This window comes from Melospiza melodia, chromosome 3, assembly GCF_035770615.1.
Source record: "Melospiza melodia melodia isolate bMelMel2 chromosome 3, bMelMel2.pri, whole genome shotgun sequence".
NCBI classification, from domain to species: domain Eukaryota; kingdom Metazoa; phylum Chordata; class Aves; order Passeriformes; family Passerellidae; genus Melospiza; species Melospiza melodia.
This window is the reverse complement of record NC_086196.1, coordinates 53588290-53614194: the sequence shown is the minus strand read 5'-3', so window position 1 is coordinate 53614194 and position 25905 is coordinate 53588290. Positions and strand designations below refer to the sequence as shown.

Below are 25905 nucleotides of genomic sequence, written 5' to 3'. Positions count from 1 at the left end.
TTCTATTTCTGTCTGAATTCTGTAATATATTGCAGCATCCAAACACAACACTGTGTATGTGATTTACTCCTGTCTTGCAGTGTCAATAAAGTCACTGGATTGTGAAAGTATAAAATGAAGCCAGATGGAATTAGAAAATAATTTGGCCAGAAATGAAGCCATTAATCCTGTAGTACTGCATTGTAGGAGCTACAGTGTGTTAGGGGGAGTGTGAAAATACAAATGTACGCCCTGGCTTCAGAGTTTGCCTTGAAATTTAGGGTTTTCTAAAATCTAGATACAAATTCTGAATGTGCTTTTTTGGGTCAGGCTTGTTCTAAAGAAACCAAGCAAAATGCTGTGCCGAATTTTAGCATAGTATTGACAAACCTGATCTCCTGCAGTACTGTTATTTGTGGAGCATTATTGATAAAGTTCTTGTAATAGTCAAGGTGTTGGTTTTGAATAATATACAATGTAAATTATAGAAATACAATATATTGCGCAGGACAGCAACACAGAAAATCTGAGTCCAAGAGCACACTGGTGGTAGTGTTCACAAAAGAATAGCTCCTTTCAAGAGAGAGGAAATAAATCTCTTTTACTAGACCAAGTGATATTTTTGAAAAAAAATGTTTTTGAATTTCAGGTCTGAAACAGAAATAGTAAACTTTAAGTGCTAGTTCAAAACCAATCTATGTGAGCTGAACTTCATTGCGTTAATTGATTAAATGGCTTGAAATTCATACAAGAAAAGCTTTCTAAAAATTAAAATGGGATATTTAAAAAGTTTGAAGGCAGGACTAGGCTCAGACAAGAGTAGAAATTAGAAGATATCTGAAGGAGGCAGCATAGATGAGAGGGAAAAATGTTCCAAGTTTTGAACTGTAGGAATGTGCTCTCAACTCAGGACAGAAAACCAGAAAGGGTGAAGACAAGTGAACCCAGCTCTTTTACTGATTTAAATTAATGGCTGTCTTTCTTTCTGCTCGTTGGAGTTGTGGGATTTATTTATTTTTTTTTTCAGTGATAGGTACTTTCTTGACTTTGTTATTATTTCTTGAGCATGTTCCTCCCTTCCACCTTTAGGGAGAGCAACTTAAAAAGACTGGTAATTCCAACCCTGGAGGGGGGAAATAGCCCAACACAGTGATATATTTAATGGTGACAAGAATTCCCTAGTGCCTCCTGGAGGCATCCATTCCTACAGCTCAGTGTTTCATCATGGTACAAAAAAAGGAAACAAACTGAATGAGTCAGAGTAATTTTCCTAAAATTTTTTATGTTGTTTTCCTATGTTTTTGGCATATTCAAAAGGGCTGAACAGTACTCCTTAACAAAGCATGCCATTAAGTAAATGTTGCATGTTTAATGGTTGGGTTTGAACTTTTGATAGTCAGGAAAAGGAAAGAATATAAGCCAGGATTTATTCATCTTTTCCAGTGTTCACAGAGCTGAATGGACTGAAACAAGCAGCTGAAGCTGGAGGCAGAAATCTGAAAGCTAAACTTCTGCTAATGAAGATCTGTGGTGTATAAGCATGTCTTCCAATGATTAGGAGTAAATCCATGAGTTTCAGGAGCCTTGAACATACCTGGTCTGCAGTTTTTCCAAATGGATAGATTATCTGCATAAGTATACTAAAGAGAGAAAAACTCGTGCTTATTATGAACTGCTCATAATCTTCCTGTAAGTTGCTAGAGCTGAATCTCAGCCAAAACTCCCCTTGTTTCTACCCAGATGGGAAAATTTGGTTTTATCATATCTGTCCCTGAGTTCTTGGTGTGTGTGATATGGTACATCCTCTCTTACTGGTTTCTCCTGCCCCAGTTCAGAGAGGGGCAGAGAGCTCATCCTGCAAACAGCTGCTGCAGCACTTCTCTTTTGATCAAGTTGTGTCTTATTTTCCACAGCAGTGTAAGAAAAGGAGTTTGTCTAAACTCCCATATGCAACCAGCAGATGCTTGTGAGCATGGATGTTGTATAATCAACGAATAACTTACAAAATCTTTAAACTTGCAGAAAGAATTCAGAATTTCAGCAAATTTCTGTCTTGTCTGGCTGCTCGTTTCGATTCGTTATATGGGAAAAAAAGCCAGTTGTGCATAAACTCCATCTGTTCTTGTGGAGTAATGTTTGTGATTGGGAGAGATACTGGAGCAATGCTGTTGGAAAACCAGAGAAACTGAATATGAGATTGGGATTCCATTTGATGCACGTTTGATACTGCAATAATAAGCAATTCAACTTTTTTGCAAAAATATTGGCAGAAAAAATTAAGTGTAATGTATGCCTTGAAAGAAATGTTCTAAGTTATTTAAATTATGCCTTCATTTTGCAATGCTGCATAATATATTTATACAAACTACAGCTCTAATCCTTGCTTTTGTAGATGCTGCACTGAATTCCTTCTCTCAGTATTCAGTAGAGCAAGATACAGACTTTACTGAATAGTGGAATGAAAGACTGAGAGTGAAGGTGCATTTCATAATATGACTGACAACTCAGTTTAATTTTTCTTCTGGTCTGTGATACACAGAGAATTTTGCAACATTTTGTAAGGTTTAGTTGAGAAACACCCAACATATAAGTCAAGACAATAAAATGTAATTTTAATTGTAGGAAAGATAAAAAAGCATTTGTGGAAGGATAACATATATTTCTCCTAATTTGTACTCCTTACTTTTCCACTAACTATACTTTGTAGTAGAGGTAGCTGGGGTAAGATATGGATTTGAATTATTGGTGTGCTACAACACAGCAGCCAGCAGTTGTATTAGTGTAACAGGCAGAAAGAGCCACCCCAGAAACCTCTACATTTCTTTGGGTCTGATGCAATTTTACAGAGCTGCAAAACAACTCTGGTGAAATCTTGTTTATGCCTGGAGACTCAAATGGATCGGAGGGACAGCAGAGAGAATATGGGGGAGGAGAGGAAGCACTGAGCTCTAGTTTCCACAAAATAAGGCCTCTGGAAATAAGATGGTGCCAAAATCTCTGCATTTGTGCTTAAAAGGTCCTTTCTAGTTTAGGCAAGAAAGATCTTTGCCCCAACAAGCTTACAGGCTAATTGAAACCTTTGTGTGTCTGCACAACACAACAAAATAGAAAGTGGAAATACTATAACATTGTTTATGTCAAAATATGCACTTTAGTTGTACCAGCCACGAGAAAAGGGTGGATATTAATGCAGGATAAGGCACCATGTGGCACATGGAAGCCAAGCAAATGGCTCAGGGAGAGCAGCTCTGCAGGACAAGCCTGGGTAATTAGGCAGGAAAGAAGTGATGCAGAAAGCTTAGAAAGTCAGGACTTGTGAGACATATGGAAAGAACAGCAAACTGAGTAGATTTAATTGTCTGCATTATGTGTTTGAAGTTGGAATAGCAGGTGAAAGGAATAAAGAAGATGTAGCCACCTGAGAGGCTTTGAAGATATCATCTGGAACTTAGAGGTAGAAGGAAGGTGAACTGTGAAGAAGTACTAAATTCAATTTAAGAAAAGCTAAGGATATCTATTTTGGAGGTAAGCATGGCAGTGGAAAATTAAGGAAAGGGGGAAAAAGGAACTTGAGGATGAGAAGTGTTTTACAGGGACAGAAGAAGGAACAGAGGAGTTGGGAAAAGGAGGAAATATGCCCTTTGAAGGTGGGAGAACACTAGGTCTAGTAAACTATGCAATATAATAAGCAAAGCAGTAGCAGAGGATAGAAGGCTACCATTTCTCTTAGTGACCTATATGAATCTATTTGCAGTATCCAGTCTCAAGAACATTATTTACATATTTGCTAGTAATGGAAGTACAGGTAAAAAAATAATTTGGAAAGTTAGAGAATTTTACTAGTCAGCCCAACAGAAGCAAAACGGTGAAAGTTTCAGTGATGTGTATCTGAGTGTGGTCCCACACAAAAAAATAAAGTAACTTTTAAAGACTTTTGAGGGAGGAACAGTTCTCTGGCGCTCAAGACATTGTGTGCTTGTGTGTTTTGCACTGTATTCAGTGAATGAATGCATTCTTAAAATGTCTGCAGTTACAAACTTTATTTTCCACAGCACATGCCGTCATGCCTCTGGCACTCTGTTTATCACCTCCTCACTGTGGCTGCTCTGTCCCATCCACCACAAGTGCCCTTCACCACCACCCTCTGAATTCCTCTCGGGTTCATTTTGTTCTTTGCTTCAGTTCTTTGCATTTTTCTACTTTCATGTTACATTTTTGGTGCTGATGATGTTGAGAGGCACCAAAGCTATCTGCTAAGTCACTTGCTTCTCTCCATAGCTCCTGATTCCCACAGGCACTGCTGAATGTTTCCCTCCTTGCTTTGGGAAGGGCTTTCTTCTGCAGGTGATCTGGCACCCACAGCATTAGTTTGCTCTTTTCTTTCTGTTGCAGTTCACTCTCTATTTCCTTAAGTGAATCACAGATACCTATGAGTACTTAGGTTTTTCTGGCAGCAAATAAAAAATAGATATAGCTCCTACCTGCTGAGACTGAGATTTTCTCTGAGAAGTGGTAAAGTCATCTCAGTGGTTTTTAAATTTTGGAAGACTTGACACCTGTTTGGGGTGGTGGCAAGGGAAGATGGAGAAGAAAGATTTGTACATTCTGATCCTGGAGAATGTCTTCTCTGCAGGTTCCTTTTTTTCCCATTTACCTTTGAGAAAACAAGCTTTCCATCAATAGAGCCTTTTCCCTCCAATTTTTATGAGGGACAGAGATCAGGAGTGAGAAGTACCTTGGGTTAGAGCATCTTTCTTCCACTAGCTTCATCATCATCATCATCAAAGGCCCTATTATGCATTGGCTACTTCAGCATTCTAGTGGATTGGAGGGAATAATGCACCATTACAGTCCAGCACCAATACAAATTATTTAAAAGAGGCTGCCCTGCTAGGACATCATGTAGTATGCAGCCTCTTTCATTGAGCACACTGTGACAGCCTGGTGGGCACTTCCACTGAGTTAAGGCTGCAAAACCATTGCTAAAATGCAGAGGGGTTTTGATGTGGTATAATCAGTAATATACCATTATATATAAAAAAATCAGTTCTCTGATAATATATTTGAATGTCCCAGTTCATAGCTGCATGTTTGTTAACTTTTTAAAAAGTGTTTTATGTTTTTATGTAGTTTTAAAAAAGATAGACATGTCATGAAAAAATACAAAATACTGACTTTGAGACTCAGTTTATTTGCAGTTAATGATATTGTGAAGTTTTCTGGTGTTGTAAGATCTATTATTTCTGCTGCTGCTTATTCTGGGGTCTTTTATTTCAGCATGCTTAAATATCTGATGTAACAGAAACAGTAATACAGATGAAATCTTTTCTTTTGATGGTACATATCAGGCACTGTTTATGAAACACAATTTTTAATTCCAATCTTCGGAATTAAAAATATCTCTTACTTTTTTTACTCTTTCTTTTCTTTTTTTCTTTTTTTAAAGAAAGCCTCTTTCAAGGGAATATTGTAATTTCAATCATTGTTCTGGAAAATTAGGGATGATGAATTCCTGGCATCACTGAATCAATTATTCATTCATTCAGGTGGGCTGGAATATTCTCTCTAGTTTAAAAACTAATGTTACCTGGTTTCATGAACTCACTGCATTAAAAATCCACTACTGCATTTATGCTCAAATATTCTTCTGAATTACAAGAACCTGAACAAAGGTAATTATTTGCTTCACATCCCATGGCAGCAGAATAACTGAGGTCATTTATTTTCACACAGGAAAGCTGAGCCCAGTGATACTCAGGAAACCATTCTGAGAAAATCAATATCAGTGCAGATGCAGGTGAGTGTTCTCACAGGTTTCACTCATGTAGGAATGCTCATTCCCCTCTTCCTTGCTGGCAAGAAAGTAATTTTAGAGTAAAGAGATCTCCTCATTCTGCAGCCCTGGGCTTCTTCACAGAGCAGTCATGGTAGACGTGAGATTTAAGGTCACTACTTTATTTCACACCTATTTCTGGCTGCAGACACAAACCTTCCCCCCCAGTCCTGTCCTCTGCTTAGAGACACAGTGGGTCCTCATTTCTTCCTGCAGGTCTGTCTTTGTGACAGCTTTTCTTTCTGTCATCACCTCTGAAATACAACCAGCAAGCACCATTCAACACAAATCAAACACTCTGTGTCTGAATTGGAGCAGAAACCTTTATGAGAAGGGATATTGGAGTATTGTTCTTAGAGCTTTAAGCAATCTGCACCCCTTTTCTGTGGTGTAGATGGCCAAAAGGGCGTGCAAGTGCTTCTGTGAATTTGCTTTGTTTGAAAATGCTAAATGTATGTGCTCTGCATTTCTTGCTTCAAGGTTCCCTAAGGTGCCAAACCCAGGTGGGAGCTCACACGGTCAAGCTGAACATGGTGCAGTCACCAGGCAGCTGCACGAGGCAAGATCCCATTTCTGACCCCTCAGTTCCTGTTTCTTGCCAAAGGTAAGAACAGACACAAAACCTCTTAAGATGGGGAGATCTGTCTTTAAATTTATTTTCTAATTCACTGCTAAAACTTACAGCATCTAGTACATTTTGCTGCTAATGCAGCCTTCTGTGAATGAAGATACCAACACCCAGAAGCTGTTTCTCAAGTCTCAAAACCAATTATTCTAAAACCAAAGCCTTTAGTGTGTTTGTTTGACTAAAGCTAAATGAAATTCAGATTTCTTTTGAAAAGAATGATCTGCTAATTGGTGTTGACTTTTAAATGTTTGAGCTTGTTTATTTCTCTCACTCCCTTGAATGATGTTTCTGAAACATTCCCGTTCATTATTACAGTCTATTAAATCAGACTTATCAAAAAGGAAACATTTATTGATATCTTGAGAGACGTGAACATCTAATTAAGGTTGTGTTGCTGTGCATATTTTATATTAAATGTTTCCTGCAATTTGACTTTAATCAGGTCTGAAGGGCCTTAATAAGTGTTTGGTTCAATCACTTACATTTTGCTCCTTTCCCTGGACCAAGGGAGGAGATTGTGTATCAGTTTGCAAAGGCACATAATTTACCATCAGGTAAGGAAATTCTGCCACACACTGCAATATCTATTTCATACATTTGTTCCTGGAAGTGTTGGCAGCTGGTACTAAATGCACATCCTTGATGGAACTGGTAAATCCAAAAGAATCCTGGAGTACTTGTAGAGTTTACATTTTGATGTGAGATTAGACAGCTGCTTTGCATATTTTGTGGCTATTTCACCCTGTTTTACTTGGAACTATGATTAACAGAAGAAAGGAAAAATCTTTTTAGGTTTCTGAATTCCTGGTTTCCAATTTACAAGGTTGGTTTTCTTTGTCTTGTACGGTTGTGCAAGGTCCCTCTTTGTACATGTACTGTTATCCTCTGCTGTTTCCTTAACTACCTTTCTTGTTTCATGTGCAGCTACCAGTGTTAAAGGGAAATTCACTGCCAAGATGTAGCCATTAAAACACCTGTCTCAGGCACAGGTTCTCTTTTTCTTGTGCTATTCCTCATCTCTATTCTTAACTTCATCCTTTATTAAATAGGGTCTTCTGGTGCTATCATTTAAATGATATGGTATATAACCTGCTCAGTTCAAATAAGTTATCTTTTAAAAGATAATTAAAATATTATCAGAGAATAGCTTTCCTTGTTTTCTCTGTGAAATACGGTCAGTTTTGAGTGAAATGTCATGTAATATGCCTATATCCAGGTTTTTGGAGGAGTCATTCATAATGCAAGAATAAGCTATCCATCTGTCAAATATATTATATATTATATATTATATATTATATATTATATATTATATATTATATATTATATATTATATATTATATATTATATATTATATATTATATATTATATATTATATATTATATAATATATATTATATATTATATATTATATATTATATCATATCTATAACATATCTGTCATAAAGTTGTGTAATAGATTGTTATCTTAATTCTGCTGGCAGAGGGATGTTGTAATGCAGAACTCTTTTACATAGTATATTTAAAAATATAGATACATGCATCTTCTGTGTATTAGTATACTAAGACTCACACTTACAGAAATAGATATATATTTGTGTGGGGAGTCCCAGATTTTCTTTTATCAGACTTTTCTAAATTTCAGCAGTCTTTTTGTTGCTAGTCTAATTAATGTACTATGTAATAACTTCCAATTAAAGTTGTGATCTGCCTGTAATAGATGGTTTACACATAATAGGGAGAGATTACTTTGCCATTGATACCATGGCCCAAACAGATGTAGCAGATAAGGAGAGGAAGAAAGGAAAAATAGTTATTCCCCACTAAAGGGGCACTTACTGGTAGAACTGTCCCGTGCTCTGATCTAACTCCTGGGAATTCCACGTGCACAGAAATTGAACAGTGCCTGGGAGTGCATCCCAGTGGCAGTGCTGCTCAGAAGAAGAGCCTTGGGACAGTTTTCCCCCAAGGCTAAGTAACATTTCCCAAAGACTTGCCAGGCATTCTTTGATAAGCTGCCACACTGTGTTGGGTGAAATATCAACAGTGTAAACATGGCCAGCCCAGGGTGAGCAGCACTATGGTCACAGCTTCTGATTATTAAACTTTTTAGATAAGAGGCAAAAAAAAAACTGTATCAAAAGCTGACATTAAGTTCAAATTTCTTTTGTCTAATTTCAGTGCCTTTCTAGACCATTACCCTTATTCAGATGACATTATTCTTAAAAATCATTCTAAAGTGACTAAGGCAGTGTTTAAAGAACAAAACAAGCCCTTTTATCTTCCTCAGACAAATATCACAAAATGTTAATTGATTAGTTTCCAGCTTTGACATGTTTGGGTTGGTTTTTTTTTTTTTTTTGGTCAAATAAAAAAGCTAAAGATAGCTGATTCAATAATAAACTTTTAGAATGCTCCCAAAGTAGATCATGTCATTAATACTCAACTCATGAGCATTTATATTTGCAAACTTGATAACAAATTCAGTCCACTCAGTTTAGGAACACTAAATGATCTTTAGGAAGAAATTATGCTTGAGGGTTCTGTAAACTTCTTTCATTTATTTAATTCCTGATATTCAATAGTTTTTAAAAGAAAAATTCTCACACTTTGACAAAGAAATCCTTGACAAACAAATTAGCAATGGTTCTTGCTTAAAAAATGTCAGGAATGGAATGGAGGCAAATTATTATGTTCTGAAACTAAGTATTTATTTTTGGAATAACAGTATAGGCTTCTCAGTTTACTCTGTTCTTCTTCAAATAAGTCTGCAACCTTTGCCTGTATCATCTTTTGCCTTTCAAATAATCCCTCTGTATCTGTAAAGTGTGAAGATTATGCTGGCAAAAAACAGGTAAGAAAGCAGCTGTCAAACAGCTCTTCTGCCTCCTCTTCTGCCCTTCCCCCTTTGCATGGAGAAATTCAAACAGGAGAAAGCAGGATAAGAACAATACTGTGCTTGAAGAATAAAACTCTCCCAAATCCACTTTCCTCCTTCCTAGGTCAGCACTTGCTGATATTGGAACCCATTTGCCTGAAGAACAACCACAAGCCTCTTGATGATTTGTGAAGAAATCTGGAGTTGATTTGTGTAAGAGGAAGGAATGATGCTGTGTTTTATTCTACTAGCATCTCACAGCCTTTCTGATGTGCCACTTAAACCCTACAGGAGTTCTGTGCCCAAGGTAGTAAATCTTTGTGTCGAGAGCTGGGCTCAGGTTCCCTCATCAATTAATTAATGGAGGTTAAGTGTCTGAAAGATATTTCTGGAAACTAGATTGGCTGGGGAGTCCTAATAGAACGCTGCTTATGAATCTGAACTATGAATTTCAACATTGCTTCTGTATATGAGAAGATAAAGGCACGCATCACCCATAACTTGAGAAAATTTGCAGACCTGTTTTGTTGGGGTTTTTGGTAGACCTGTCATTTGAGAAACTTCTCTAAGGATAAATGTTAGACCTCTAAGCACTTTGGTAATTGTGGCTTCAGCACTCGTACCTCTCTGTCTCCGACCTCTAGGTCTATCTCTCAGCAGAATTTGAGGCATCTGTGAGTACAGAGAGAGAATTTTTGTGTTCTACACCTAATTCAGTTGTTTAGGCACCAAAGACAAATACTGTAATCCTGTTCATCAAATTCACACAAAAAAAAAATTGTTTTTCAGGTTTCCTTTCAGTTCAGTGCCACCCGTGGGGATACACCTCCCATCTGTGAGATGACTCTGTCACACCAGCAGGGAGACAGACTTCTCATAGCTTAGGCGGGTGGCAGACTCCATTTAGAATGCTGTGATTCAGCTGTAGGAAATTTCTTTTTGGGAAGGAAAAAAAAAAAGGGAAATTTATGCAGGATGTCATTTGGAAAGATCTCAGCCTCAAGATTAGGTGGACTCATGAAAGTACTTTCTTAAACACACATGGCTGCACCCCACTGCCTTCAGATATAATGTGACAATGCTTCAGAATCAGCTTCAAGAAAAAGGAATATTGCACATATTTGGTGCTCACCACAAAAACTGAGTATTGAAAGAACTTTCCTGCTATTTTCAGGGGTGTGTGTTGTGTGTTTTTAATTTTTTTTTTAATCCTTACATATCTTGTGATTTCTGAATTTAAACAAATTCAGAGGAAAAATAGTAAAAAAAATCAGAGATAAACACATAAAAGGGAGTTTCTATTGTTGGAAATCTTAACCTGTTGGGTAATCCTGATAGTGCTATAATTTGGGTCCTTATAATCAGCTCCATTACTTTTTTTTTCCCTCTTTTTTCTTTTTTTTTTTTTTTTTCCCTCTTTTTTCCAGGAATTAGGATTTTGCATTGGGACCCAAAGTTTGGATTTGTTGTAGGACTCTGATCAAGAAAGTGAGGCATGGCTGAAGCAAAACCTCCATAGGCAGAAGATCACTAGGTAGGCCCGTGGTCTTGCCTTTAAGAATGCACTGGAAGCATTGGTGTTGTATTTTCATGGGTGAATTTGTATGTTTCCATCGTCTGGAAGCAGAGATTGCTCTAATAGGTTAGAAATCTGTGGATGCAGACTGGTTACAGTGGAAGAAGCAAAGCAGTCAGCATAGGTAACTGGCTGATGCCCTATATTCTGTTTAAGGAATGTGAGCTAGCTAGTGCACAGGGCACAGGTCTCCTTGGTCTGGGCTTCCTGGCTCCTCACACGGGCTCCTTTCCTTTCCACATGAACCTCTGTGCCTGGAGAAGGCAGCTTGTCCTCAGCATCAGCACGCTGGCTGGAGGTGCAGCTGACAGGCACATGATGCCCAGCTCAGGCTTATGATCTTTGTCTGTCCTTAAATTTTCCTGTGCCACTTCCTTTTGGGAAAAGTAGAGATAATTGCTTTCCTCATCATTAATGTGCCACTCCTGGGCACTACAGCCTCTTTGGCTTTGGGGATTTTTTTTTTTGTGTATGTGTGGGTACTTACTTGGTATTACAAATGAAAGCCTTTTACAGGACTCTGATGTGCCTATTCCCTGACTTAGGCCCATAGTTCATCCACCTTTCTCATCCCAAAAAAGGGGCCTTAGCTGGTGTGTTGTATTTCTTCTCCTCTCTTTGGGAATGTTAGCAGCTTAAAAGGAACCCCCAAAACTCCTTGCACAAGCCAAGAACTCTCTGAACTTTTTTCTTACAGTCCTCCATGTAACTTTTTGCTATGCCTGCCTCTACCCCTTCTCCTTCTTCCAAGTTTATTTAAGTATGTCATCTCCCAGATGCTCTTTTCTTCCAACATTTACCAGCTTGATGCATTTTTTTCCACTTGCCTATTAGTCCACTGTGTGCTGTACATGTATATACACAGAAGGAAGTCCTGCTTCCCTTTCCTGCGAGTCCACCCCCAGAGGAAAAGAGGCACATCATTACACAGGTGGGCAAATCTGTTTGGCTAAGGTAAATGCTTCAATTTGCCCAGGATGGAGAAGTCCAGGCAAATTTGAAATCTCACCAGCTGACCGACAAAACTCAGATTATTTCTTAATTTTTTTTTTTAAATTCACATTCAAGGAGTTGAAGTACTTCAGCAATATCTAATATGGTATCTGTGGTCACAATTGGTTATGTAGACTTACAGAAAAAAAGAAAGGCTAGAGGGGGAAGATTTATGCTAAAGGGTAACAGCTTAAACAAAAATGATGCAATTCCAATTGTTAAATACGAATTTTTTATTGGGTCATGTACAGCTTTACTGTTTTGGGATCTGCTAAACAAATTTCTTTCACTTAACCCTTGTGTAACACAGGCAAAGTAACTGAAAATAGCAAAAGCAGTGGTTTAAGATCAAAACCAAGACGTTTAGAACAAATGAAATATAGATGGCTTTATTGGATTTAATTACATAGAAAACTGAATACCTAGAACATGAAGTAGCATAAAAAGATAAACATATTTATTATGACAATGTTTTATGAACGTCAGATATGCAGATTGTTAATATGAAAAACTGAGTCTAGACATAGAAATACTATTCCACTTGAAGAGCTACTATTTTGCAATTGCTTAAGTACATTTTTTAATAATAGCACAAAAGCATATTTTAAAATCCCTTGTTCTGCTCCCTGAATGCAGAAGAATTTACTGTCCCACTTGTGTGAGCTGCAGCCCTGTCTGGCACAGCTATGTGTGTACTGGAGAATAAAAAGGGGTGGAAGGAAGGCAGAATAATCATTTTGACAATGTAAATGTAAAATAATTAATATGCCCAATATTTCAGTGGTAGTATTTTAATGCCATTTACTTTTCCATCTATAGGAAAAATGTTCCTTAAGTTACAGTTTTGAACTATTTTCATTCTGAAAATAAATTAATAATCTAGTGTATCTGGCTGTAATCTCAGTATGTTCTATTTAATAAAAAAGAAGTTCAATTTTCATAAAAATCCCATCTCCTAAAAACTAAGTCTCCTGAATAAGTGTAGTGAACAAGATCGTGGCAAAACCAGTGTCATTTAATTAAGTGACTTGGAAGTCTAATTAAAGTATATTTAACTGCATCTTGTATCACACTAAAAAATATCATGTTTATTACGACTGTTAAAGGAAACTTGTACAGAACTGAAGCTTGGTCTTTTATTACTGAAAACACAAATCCAGTTAAGACTTCAGACAAGCTCTCATTAACATGTTTTATTTCAATTTTATTCAGAGCTGAAACAAGAGCTTCATTTACAGCTGAGGAAAGCAAAGATGAAACTTTGTTCTTTCTTTTGTGCTCAGCCATACAATTTATTTTTCTCCTGGCAATGGATTTTAAATCTCTTTCCTTTTTTTTTTTTTTTTTAATGGGAACTGTTTTAGTAAGCACTGACATTAGAGCTGACAATGCTTTGTGTGGTTTTCTTTCCTTTTGCCTGGATTCTGTGTCTGTGTGTGCAGGCATGCATTCATTAACGTAATTCCTCAACATTCAACAAGAGTGCATCATAAACCAGAGGAAAAAAGCCTCATAAATATTTAGATCCTCCACCTACCTTCCAAAACTAAAGTGAAAAAGAGTATTTAGTGTGGACTTGCTTTGAGTTAATCTGCATATGAACTGAAAGGGGGTACAAAAGGATGAAAAGGTGGTGGAAGCGAGCATACAAACCCCATAGTCTCCAGGGGGCCATTCATCTTGTTCTTGTCAATACAATCTCAGTCTCAGTGCTTGGCTGTGCTCTGCGCATGACCCAGACTGCCTCTGCCAAGGATGTGCCAGCTTTAGCCTCCTTTGCTTCCAGCCGGTCATTTTGCCAGAGGAGAAGAAAAATACTTCACATTTAGGAAGCTGGAGAAATTTCTCTACCTGCTTGTGGCCCACACACTGACATACAAGCTTAGATCATTTACATAAAATGACAAGTAGGTTATATGAAAAGCAATTTTAAGTAATTTGACAATTAATGAGAGGTAATGACATCATGATGTTGCTTAAAGCATGCTAGAAACCCATACAACTTGGAGCAATATATTTACATATAAACCTCCACTATTTGTAACAAACAACACTGTCAAAAATTACAGATGAAAAACCAGACCACCAATAATAAAATTCAGGACTTAGTGAACACTCTCAATTGAACAGTCACAGAATAGTTTGGGATTCTGTGAATTGTTTTTATATATTTTAATTTTTAAAAATGAGGGAATGTATAATACATTATTTTTTATAATCTGAGATAATTTTTTGAGTGATTACATCATACCACCTCAGTACAAGGACTTCTGATCTACAACTGCTGATTTTAGGTGTTCTTTTCAGCAAAAAGGGCATAAAGACCACTAAAGTCTGTTATCAGACAGAATTAATGATTTCACAAAAAACAAAATTCTTGATCACAAACAGCCAAAACAGAATTTTTTTTTTGTGAGGACAAGCTTATAATGAAATAGATGTAAGTTATTGAACTAATCAAACTTTGCTTCAGTTAGATTAATTGAATTACTGCAAAGTTACATAAATACTACATGCAAAGTGGTCATTTCAGTCACATAATCATTTATCTTACTACACTCCTAATCTTCTGTTATGGACGTGTGAGAACAGAAAAGTCCAAGCACACTGTTTTCAAATTAATCTCTATTTCAGTCTCCTCTTTAAATGAACTCAGCTGAGGTGGGGTTTGTTGGTTTCGTGGTCTTTGGCTTTTGTTACCAGTTGGTTTTTGTTTTCTCCTCAAAACGCTGCCAGTGACCACAGCAATGTGACATCAGGTACAGCAGGAGCATGCAAGCTGCTCTGACTGCCCAGCTCATCACCTGGTGCCACTCTGACATGCAGGACTCCATCCACACAGACAAATCCCTAATGAAGCACCAGGATGTATCTGTAGCCAGAGGGACAATTGATTTTGCTATGAACCTGTAAGACAGGTGCATACAAGCTTCAAAATGGGACAAAAGATCAATTATGCCTCTAGTAATGAAAATCAGATGGATAGCTATAAATAGTCTACCTGGAAGGAAAACCAAGGTAGGGATGTATATTTTAATTGACTTGCTAAAGGGAAGACAACCTTCTGGCCTGAAAATTGGCCATCTAATTGGCTAGGTCTTGACTTCTTAAAACCAAGTAGAAAAATTCTAGAGATGGGGAAATGCTTTAGGTCAAGCAGTGCCTTCCTTTCACCTCCAGCAAAGAACTGACATGCCTCCCAAATAACAGGAACTTTACAGATCTTTCTATAGTGGGAAGAAGGAAGGCTGGATAAATTGGATGCCTGTTAATGCCTGTTTTCATGTTGACCTTCTTTAATCAGAATATTACAACAAAAATTAATGTTACCTTTTTTCCCTGTATAGTTCCTGCCACAACCTGTTTTCTAAGCATGCCGTCAGACCAAGTTTTTATTTGTTAATACATATACAAACAGTACTGTTATGAAAATAAACAGCAGAGTATACTCTCTGGGAAACTGATTTTTGCATTTCTCTGCTCTACTGACAGGGTAACAGTTTTTAGTCCTATCAGGATTTGAGATGTGTAGGGTATGCACATGCTAAAACCAGAGACAGTTGTCATACATGTCCTGTCAAAAAAAAAATCCTTGCAATCAAAGTGCAACCACCTTTCTTTAACAATTTGACAAGTTCTTACATACCTAAAAGCTGAAGAACTGTCCATAAACTTTCATATACTCATTTTTAAACAAATACAATACCAGAAGAGATAATGTTAACGTTTCAGGGATCACCCTTATTTATGAATTTTACAGTAGCTTCCATAATAAAAAGGTGCCTATTAGAGAACAGTCCTTAAAAGCTTCTGCAAATTAAAACAAAAATTTTTAAATATTGGAAACTTCTCATGTTCTAAATAAACAGGAATATCTAGACTCACATGAATGGATCTTTACAGAAGTAGTTTTAATCTACAAGAAATGCATTTTATTTCCCTTTCCTATATATCAGTCATAATCTGAGACCAAGCACAAAACATTTCATACTAAGAATAGTAAAAAAAAAAGTTAAGAATTTGAGAATGGGCAGCAGTGTAAAGTGGTATTTCCTGACACTGCAAATTTAGCTGCAGTGACTTTTGCATGTATTTGCCTCTACACCACAGAGACCTTTTCATCTTATTCCCCTGTGCCTCTACTCTGTGGTCTGGCCAACACAATGGCTAGGTGAATGTAAAATATTAACACACTTCTGAAAGTCAAAGCTAGGGAATGACTGCATTACCTTCAATAGAGTAATTTTGCTCTTGTCAGAGTTCTGAACCCAAGTTGTTGTTCAAACTATGCCAAGAGCAGAAGTGGTTAACAGAAAATGTTTCTGTATGTTTACAGTGAGATGCAGCTGATGGCTCAACAGTTTGCAAAGACAACTCCAGACAACCAAAAGGAGCAGAACACATCTGCACAGAGCAGGCAAATGCCATGCAAAAACTATGAGACTAAAGTGAACTTCTGGAGATTCAAGTGGGATACCAAAAGGCAAGTGAATCCTATCCTTTCTTGTGCTTATGAACTTGTAACAGTGACTTACTAGGATCAAGCAATGAATTTGCTCTAAACAATAATTAGATTTAGCATTGGCTATATAGGATGATACCATCTTGTATAAAGTGACTGCAGCTCAAATCGAGCCAGACCTCCTAGATAAGCAAACAACCCAGCAATGTCCACCTTTGGCTCTGAGCCCAAGAGCCATGTTTTACTGATTGTTATGATTTGGCCTTTGAGCTCTGGTGACAGTCAAACAGGGACTTACAATGCGCCAGCCTACAAATTCCAACAAAGACAGCATGAGATCTGGGATGCTTCCTGATTCTATAAGGAAATTCTGAATTTATCTGAGTGCTTAAGCAATAATTCCCTGCACTTTTATAATGTCTTTCATCCAAGCAACTTGAAGTATTTGCCTACAAAGTGTTTCATAGCTTCTGAAGAGTAGGAAACAGTGAAATGGGTTCCAGGGCACATGATAATTCAAATATATGTGGCTACTATATTCCAGGAAAAATCTCTCACACTCAACAGAAAGACTGTAGGTAGGAGGAACAAATGACAGACAATGACTCATCCACAATCAAAACAGAGTTTAGGCTTCCTAAAGTGAAAAAAGACCATTAGAAAATATCAAGAAATTGAACACTGTAGTCTCCTTTTGGAGAAAAGGCACAAATAGCAATGGACAGATGAAAAAAGAGCCTCTGAGAATACCACAGGATGGAAGCACAATGGTCTTTGTGTGGGTAATCAACAACCACTGTAGGACTGCTCTGTCCTTTGCTAGGGATGAACACTGTTGAGCAACTCTGTCTCATCTCCAGAAGCCTTCAACACTCGTACCACTTAGTCCCGTTCTCTTCTCACAGCTTTGTAGCTCCACATATTTCTCTTCACCATTAAAACAAGGATTTACATTTAATAAAGACTTGGAAAATATGAAGTGTTTTCAGCAGGTAGAAAAAGAAGACTTCTAGTAAAAAAGAAAAAACAAACTCTGGCCTTTTCAGGCTGATTAATTGCATTTTCTTAGAAATACAAATGTTTCTTGCTCATTAACACAGTTTTAAAAAAGGCTGAAATTTTCTTATAATTTGTTCCGATGTTTTCTGTCCAGTTAAATATATGCTCCTTTTGTAAGAAGTGCTGCTCTGTAAGTACTGAACATTAAGAACCATATGCAACACATCACTAGCAATCCCACAGTGTTAAGGCAATATACATATGCATTCACATTTCACACGTTAAAAAGAAAAGTTAAATTAATGCTTCAGCTGCATTTTAAATTCTGTTTTAGTCGTAATTGAGAAGAATGGCTTATTTAAATCTATTTACAAAGTTAAGACTGAAAACATACATATTTCACAGTAACCAATACACTCTGGTACTTTACCAAAACACGGTGCACCTGAAAAACAAAACTTACCTGCTTCTTTAGCTGTCAGCTCTTTGCCACTGTGGTGGCCAACATAATCTGCAAATTTCCCAGATATGAACTATTTATTTTTATTATTTTAATCCTACTGTTTAGGTGGAAACACTTCTCACTACGGTGGAAAGTAAAAATACTGGTTATGTATCTTACAGACAAGTATGTTTTTCCAACACTGTATTTTTAGCTGTAGGTAGCAAATTTTAAAAAGCTGCTGAGGGCCCTATTGTAATTAAGATGACTGCATCAATTAAAATGCAGAATGTTATCCTGGACACTTAAACTTAGGCATGTAGTTCCAAACAAAGAAAGTAAAAAAACCCAAATATGTCTGAAATAATGGTCTCAATATTCCAAATTTCCAGATATAATACTGTGATTTTTTAAACCTGAATGTGCATTAGCTGGACTTCCATGGCAGGTATTATATTTAGCAACGGTCAGTTAGTTCAGTGCCCCATAAATCTGGGCAGCATTTACAGTAATACACACTCACTGCTACTCCCACTTTGCAATGTGGGGCATGGGCTGGCTACCAAAAGGGACAGGCCAGAAGCCACTTGAAATTCCCCCCTATGTCAGCACAGAGCTACACAGCTAAGGTAATAATTTTGTGACAGAAATGGAAAAGTGTCATATCCTAGCACACTAACTGAAGCCATAGGGCTAGAAAGACTGCGAAAACACTGTGTGGTGTGTTTCAAGAAATTAGTTGTCTTCTTTTATTGACCTAGGAGGTCAATAAAAACAATGCAAGTGTTTATAAGTGATAAGGTGTAGGAATGTTATGAGTTTAGAGGCAAAACATACCTTCAAAATACAAGATTCAAATATGTTCCTTAAATAGTGTTGCCACCCGCCCCGCCTTTTAAGTGCTGCTATGAAGACAATAAAGTGGATAAATTTTATAGTTGCAATGCAGTACCTCAATTTAGTTTTCTCTCTGTAACTGGTAGCATTTTTTTCTTTTCTATGTCTTGTCAGATTGCTTTTACTTTCCTCCTTCTAACCATTTTCAGCCTTTCTCAACAATGCTGTAATAAAACTGACATACCTGAGACCTCATTTTCATCTCTTCCTGGACAGTGAGAAATGAAACCCATCTAAACTTTGTTTTTAATGCACAGAAATTTCTCAAGAGCACAGTAGAAGCACCACCCTCTCTAGACAGACACACCTTTCTTCTTGCTAGAAGGCTCTCTTTTCCAGAAAAATGTCTGCCTAGCACTTAAAGAAACTGCATGTACAGCCACAGGAAACCCATGGAATTTATCTATTCAAAAGTGCAATCGCATAGGCAGTAATTCTATGATAATCTTGAACACAGCTGTAATACACTCTACTATACATTGATTTACATCTTTCCTGTGCTTCACTCTCTGGCAGGTAGATAAGGTGAAACCCAATACAGAGGTCCTCCTGCTCTCCCTAACTACTGAGAGTTACACAAAATGCTTAGTATTTTATCAAGCAGAATTTAGTCCCCTCCGTCCTATCCACGTAACAGTGTCCTGTAACAGTGACGTTAGGTATATGAAACACACACCTTATCAAGAAAGCTGACAGGTACAAGATTTATGTCAAAAGAGGAAAAAAACTTTTGTTTTACTTAGCGTTGTCTTTTCTCCCCTGATTAATGACTGCATAATTAATACACAACCACAGGAACAACGAGAATGTAGCTCTTCCTACTCTTGTTTAAGTGGATGAATCACAAAGGTATCTCTTCTGGCTCCTTTATTCCAGACTGAGGAAGAGCCAGTTCTACCAGGGGTTGATATTATGGCTCACTACACCCTTCTTCACAGTTGTTGTACAGCTCAAAGTAGCTTTTAAAGTATAAGAGATACAAGTGTGAATCCTTCCAGACTAAGGTGTGCTTAAAACCTTCATCTTTCAGCTCTTCAGCAATCACATAACAACCCTACTGAACAATTACAGGCATTATCTCTTCCAGGATTACACAGAATGCTTGGACATGTCCCTTTTGAACACTACATCATCTGCTTACTTCTTTGAATGACACACTACTATAGTTTCTGCTTGAAAAGTTACCTGTCAGTTTGCTAAAATGTCAAGGAAAATATGTTTTGTTGTCAAACAAAACAAAGAATTTTCACGTAATTGGTCCTTGAGATTTTCAGTTTGGCTCTAGACCTTACTCTGCTAAGGCATTTATCACTTTGCAGGGATAAATATATTTCAGATGTGCATCTGTTTTTGGGCATGTTTGATTACAGTACTATACTCTTTGTACACCATGAATGATTCTATACTGAATCACACACGCAATATATTTTTTTCAAGCGACTGTAATGGGTGAGTGAAGAATTGCTTCTTTCCCTAAAGAAGAGCAGTACAGCACATTAATACCTTCCTGTTACAGACAGCATCACAGAAGGCTGATGACATCCAACAGCCCATGCTTATGATTTGGCCAAGAGAGACACTGGAAGTAATAGCCAACACTTTTGAAAGAGCATGCTTCCCAGTAGTCATTAGCCTTTGCCTCTATTTCCAAAGGTGTTATCAGCTATGAACATTATAGCAGCAATTGAATTTGCTTTTTATGATCATTGCAGGCCTTTACTGTAATACACAGAGGCTGCTGCTGGCATTATCATAATTCTTCTAACTTTGAGATTAGATTAATGCAATAAAACTTCACCTTAAAAGAGAAACTTGGAGAGTAGTACAGGTTACATGATACAAGAAGGGCACCTAGATGAAAACACAGCTGAAGATAGGCATTTCTGCTTGCGTCTAGAGAGAAGTGGAGACATTGGGTAGTTACCAAAAGAACCTTACAAGACCTGGTTATCTTGAACAGACTAAGCAACCTCCGCCTCCCTGCCCCCTCCCCTTCCCCGATATCAACACTACACAACCTCTCCCCCATATCCACAGAACCTGTTAACCCAGGCCTGTACCATGTCCTCCCCCCAGCCTTCCTTCCCCATGGGAAAGCTGTAAGATTAAAAGTGCAAAAGGATTTCTACTTTTTAATAGATCAGGCTGTAGTCATGCCTGTCTGGATGGGACCTATGCCTTCTCACAACTCTTTAACCTGAATTAATTCAACTTTATTCTCCCAGGAATTCTTAAAACACCCTTTTATACAATGCAGGAGTGTGGGAATGTGAAGGGAAAGAGGAGAACATAAGGTATGCTGAGAGGGGCTTTCAGGTAATGTTTTTGGTTTTTGCTGTATACTTGCTAAGAAACATACCAGGTTGACTTGCCTATCTGAAACCAATGATGAGCTTTTTTGCATTATATTAAAACATTCCACTTTCCCAAGGGCTTTTTTATAAAGACTTAAATTCAGAGTTTTGAAGTATTTATGGAAAAAATTAAGGATGAGAACTTTTCCTGTCATTTATGCCTAATTAAATGGGCAGCTTCATCACATAGCTTTGCATCAATTTCTGTACTGTTTCTGACTGAGAAAATAATTCAGCTTAACAGCCGAGCAAACTAGAGCTTGAATTTTGCATTGCACTGGCATGAGTGATTCCACAAGTGTTGGTGTGCACCATCTCAGTTTTCATTAAATAAGCACAAAATACCTTAGGACAAACTATATTGTTCCCATTAGTAGATTACTGGTGTTAGTACACAACAAATTGTGCTGGTATTTCTTACCTTGTATTGTCTGCTTACATTTGAGCACTGCAAACTCTTTATGTGCAGGAAGCAATAATGAAGTGGTATAGGAACAGCTGCACCAAATCTGCTGAAAAGTCTCCATATGCTATTTTTAGTGTGAGAATCATCAGTCCAGAACAATTACTCCAACATCATCTACGTTCACCTAATTTTAAGAGGAAAGCTTGCTGTTCAGCAGATGCCCTTAATCAAATGGGAGGATTCGACAGCATGGTTTCTCAGGGTTAACAAGAACCATCACTCACCAGCTAAAAATTAGCAAGCAAAGGGCTACAAAAATGCATCATTGTCCAGACTGGTCTACAAGAAACCAAACGATGGCAATTTTGTTAAGAACGTAAAGTTGTATTTTAGTTTGTCATAATCTTAAGACAAGGTTAGAAGAGAGCAAACACAATCATGTTACTAAATAGAAACCACATTGTTTTGTCATCCATAAGCATACTGCGGTGTGCTGTGGGCAAGCTATTGATGAACTAAGAATCTATATTTAAAATAATGGTTTGCAACACTGCTATTCTTTGATAACAAGGATAGTATTTTCTTACTGAATATACAATTTTTTTAAGGATGGAAGCAGTAAGACTGACTTACCTTACAGAAGCTGTTAATTTCCACTAATGTAAACAAAACCCTGAAATGACATAAAAACTCCAATGTCGAAACAATGAGTTCTGTCTGCCTGTTTAAAGGGGAATAGAAAATGAACACTGGACATAATGCAATAATCCAGGCATTGTTACTGTTATGAGAACTACGCATTCTCTATATTTTTGTCGATGCACATCTTTCAGGAAAAGCAGAGTTAACACTGCTTCACAATACCCAATGACACTGTACACCTGTCAAGATGACGTGTGTCTGTTTCTTTTCAGTTTAGGAAGCATTGTTCGTTGCCATTAACCTAACACTGGAAGTATCTTCAAATACTGTGGAGTATGTATTGAAATGCATTTGAATTTTTTACAGATTTCAAGCAATAGCTACACTTTACACCTAGACCTATGAAACACGACTGTTTTCGGCGAGCTACGCGAAGAATGCAGCGATTTTTATCCAGCTTTGTTACAAAAGCTCTGCCAAGCTACTGCGAACTGCCTCAAAGCTTCCTGCCAGCCTCCAAAGTGCTGACCGAGTAGCAGCGTGGGGAAGGAGGAATACGTACAAGCAACCGCGTCGCGCTGCTTTGCCTCTGCGGCTGCAGTGGATGGAGCACGTTAGTTTGGTTCTGGCTGCCGGACACCGCTGCTCCGTCACGTCTCCCATCCAAACCCGTCAAACAAGCCACGGCTGGTGCCAAAACGCGGCGCTGCCCTACAAGCAACGAGGGCGGCGCGCAGCCCCGCCGGGGAGGCTCGGGCGGGAAGGAGCTCGCTCGGCGGCCCGGGCCGCCGGCCGGGGCAGGCGCTGCGCGCTCGGGGGAACGGGCCGGCCGGGCCCGCCCGGGGCAGCGCCAGCGCCGACGGACCCCGGCTCCCTCCGCGCTCCGCCCGCGGCCACCCGACGCTCCCGTGCCGCCGCCGGCGCGGAGAGCGGCTCCGGGCAGCCCCGCTTGTCCCTCCTCGCCCCCCCGCGGAGCCGGTCGGCGGCTGGCAGCCGGGGCACTCCGGCGGCTTCCCCGCGGCTCCGCGCTCCCCGCCGGGCCCCGGGACCGACCGGGAATCGCTGCTCGCGCCGTCCGCGCCGCCCACCGCCCGTGCGCGCAAGCGCGGTCGCAGCCCTCGCGCACACCTGACCCCCCCCCCCCCCCCCGCTGCCACCGCCACGCGACACCGGGGCCGCGCGGAGCGGCGGGAGCGCGCGCGCCCCGGCGCGGCTCTCCCCGCCCCCGGGGGGAGAGCGCACGTGACGCGTCCCCGCCCCGGAGGTGCCGCGACGCGACTTTGGGAGAGTTCCGTGCGCGCGCGCGTGTTTCCGCGCGGCGGGCCGGGCGGGAGCCGCACGGGAAGCCGGCTATCCCCCCGCCGCCGCCCCGGGGCCCCGGAGCGGAAGGGAGGGAAGGCGGGAGGGAGGGACAGCTGTGGCTCCGCCAAGCGGCGCTGCCGCCGCCGCCGGGCAGCGGCCGCCCCGCCCCTGGTCCCGCCCCCGGCGTGTCCCACCCCCGCGGGCCCTGCCCCCTCCCCTCCTGCCGCCGCCGCCGCTGCTGCCAGCGCAGCCTGAACTGAAGCGAACTCCGGAGCGAACTGAGGAGAACTGAGGAGAAGTGAGGAGGCGGCGGCGGGGCTGAGACTCAGCAGCCACAGGCGGCGGCAGCAGCAGCAGCGGCAGCAGCGGCGGCGGGAGGGCGGGCGGGCGGGAGGCGGAGAGGAGGAGGAGGAGGACACACGCCAGGCGCAGCGCGGCGGCAACAACAGCAGCAGCGGCGGCAACAGCGGGGAGACACCGGCGGCGGCTCCTCGGAAGCGGCAGCCGCGCCAGCAGCACCCGCCCGCCCCGCGCGTCCCCTCCCTCCCTCCCCCGCCGCGGAGACAGGGGGCAGCGCCGAGAGGAGAACCGGGCTCAGCGTGTGTGTGCGCGGGAGGAGGAGGACGAGAAGGAGGGGGGGACACACCGAGGACTGCGCCGGCCGAGGGCGCACGGAGCAGGGAAGCGGCGGCGGCGGCGGCACCGAGAGGCGGCGGCGGGTCCTTGTGCCCGGAGAGGAGGGCGCAGCCCGCACGGGGGTTTCTACCGAGTTTCCTCTTTTTTTTTTTTTTTCTTTTTTTTTTTTTTTTTTTTTTTCCTCGGTCCCTGGGACTCAGCGGCGGGTCTGCGTTTGTCTCCGGATTTGAATCCTCCTCCTTCTCCTCCTTCCTCGGGGAAGCTCCCCTCCCCGCCCCCTCCCCTCCCCCACCGCCTCCCTGCCCGCCCGGATCCAGCCGGGCGCCCCGTGCCGCGGTCGCGTTGCTCGGCAGAGCTGCTGCGGGCGCTCGCCGTCTCTGCGCGGGCTTGGAATATGGTTGGGGAAATGGAAACCAAGGAGAAGCCGAAGCCGAGCCCCGATTACCTGATGCAGCTGATGAACGACAAGAAGCTGATGAGCAGCCTCCCCAACTTCTGTGGGATCTTCAACCACCTCGAGAGGCTGCTGGACGAAGGTAAAAGCGCTCGCCCGGCCGCCCCCTCCCCCGCCCCGCCGCCCTGCCCTGCCTCCCCCGGCCCGGGGATCCCGCTCGGTCCCCCGCCCCGGCCCGGCCCGGCCGGGCGGCGGGGGCGGCCCGGGGCCTGTTCCGCTCTCCCCGCTGCTCCCCGCACGCTCCCGGCCCCGGCTGGGGAGCCGAAAACAAAGGGGAAGTGCGGGCTCTCCCCGCCCTGGCCGCCGCCGCCGCGCGGTGCTGGGGGACTCGGGGAGCGAGTGGGAGGGGAGAGGCAGCCCCGGCCGCGCGGGTCCCCGATGCCCCCGGAGGGTTTTCCCCTTTATTTTTCCTTCTTTTTCTTTTTACCCTTTTCCGCACTATCTCCTTAAACCGGGGGAAGGGTAACTACGGCACGGAGGGGAGGGAGCGAGGAGAGGAGCTCAGGAATGCGCTCTGGGGGAAGGCAGGGAGGAGGGGAAAGGCTGGCTGGCGGCTGGCGCTCCCCTCCCTCCATCGCTCCCTCCCGCGGCGGCGGGGGACACTGGGGTCCTGCCGGCGCCCTCGGAGCGCTCCGCCGCCCGGCCCCAGGGCCCCCGCCGGGGGGGCGGCGGGTGTTTGGTTTCGAGATTTGGCTCTTCTGGAAGCTGCTGGGACTTGAATGACTAAGGCGGAGGGGGGCTGAGCTCTTTCTTCTGCTCCAGATCTACCCCACCCCGAACTGGCCGCAAACTAATTATGATTTTCCTATATCGCAAGGGAAGGGAGCGAATTCTTGTCTCAGCTATCCTTACCTTTTAAAGAAACTGAACTTGAAAGACTCCTACGTGTGACTTTAGTGAAGGGGGAGAAACAAAAAGGGTTACGAAATTGCCTGGTCTGCTCCTGCCAAACGTCTGCCCCAGCCTCGCACCCTCTCCTGGCACGGGGCGAGGCCCCCCCTATGCCCCCAATTTTTTCCCTAGTGACTTTGTTTAGGGTTAAGATTTCACAAATAAACAATCACGGTTTAGAAATTAACAAGAAAAGTACGAGCTGGGAACTTCCTGTGTCCCATACTTTTTCCCACTACAGTAACAGACCCAGTGTGTATCAAAAATTAGGTGAAACACTTGTTCTTGGTATGTTAAATTCACCTTGTATTCAGGTTCACAGGTTTGTTTTTCTTGTCGAAGGCATTTCTTTTTTTATGTCTTTAAACCTAGGCTTTCTGGAGACTTAGACCTGTTTGTTTAATCGTATTTGATAGCTTTGTAGAATATGATATGGCCATAAATAATTTATACAGTTTCAACTTGTTGGGTTTCTTAGTATGAAGTACTGATTTTCGAGATTTTGAGTTAGGGTTCTTGTTTGCGGATGTATTCCTC

At 41.2% G+C, this 25905-nt stretch overlaps 1 protein-coding gene and 1 long non-coding RNA gene across 13 annotated transcripts in view; one reads left to right on the top strand and one right to left on the bottom strand.

Moving 5' to 3' along the window:
* Nucleotides 1-12098: 12098 nt before the first annotated feature.
* On the bottom strand, nt 12099-22837 carry LOC134415850 (uncharacterized). The gene is made up of 2 exons (XR_010027123.1): nt 20482-22837; nt 12099-14790 (listed from the first exon to the last, which is right to left on the bottom strand). It is a non-coding gene; the product is annotated as an uncharacterized LOC134415850 (long non-coding RNA).
* A 1501-nt stretch (nt 22838-24338) lies between these two features.
* The window catches only part of QKI (QKI, KH domain containing RNA binding), a 155126-nt gene continuing 153559 nt past the window's right edge, over nt 24339-25905 (top strand). For 5 of the 12 annotated variants that reach the window (XR_010027122.1, XR_010027121.1, XM_063151766.1 and 2 more), the window contains exon 1: nt 24340-24559. Coding sequence is in view for 10 of the 12 variants with exons in the window: in XM_063151766.1 (XP_063007836.1) it covers nt 24418-24559 (142 nt within the window). In the remaining 2 variants the exon portion in view is untranslated. Of the gene's footprint in view, nt 24560-25905 lie in introns of all 12 variants that reach the window. The other 7 variants (XM_063151769.1, XM_063151767.1, XM_063151771.1 and 4 more) reach the window with 4 other exon arrangements.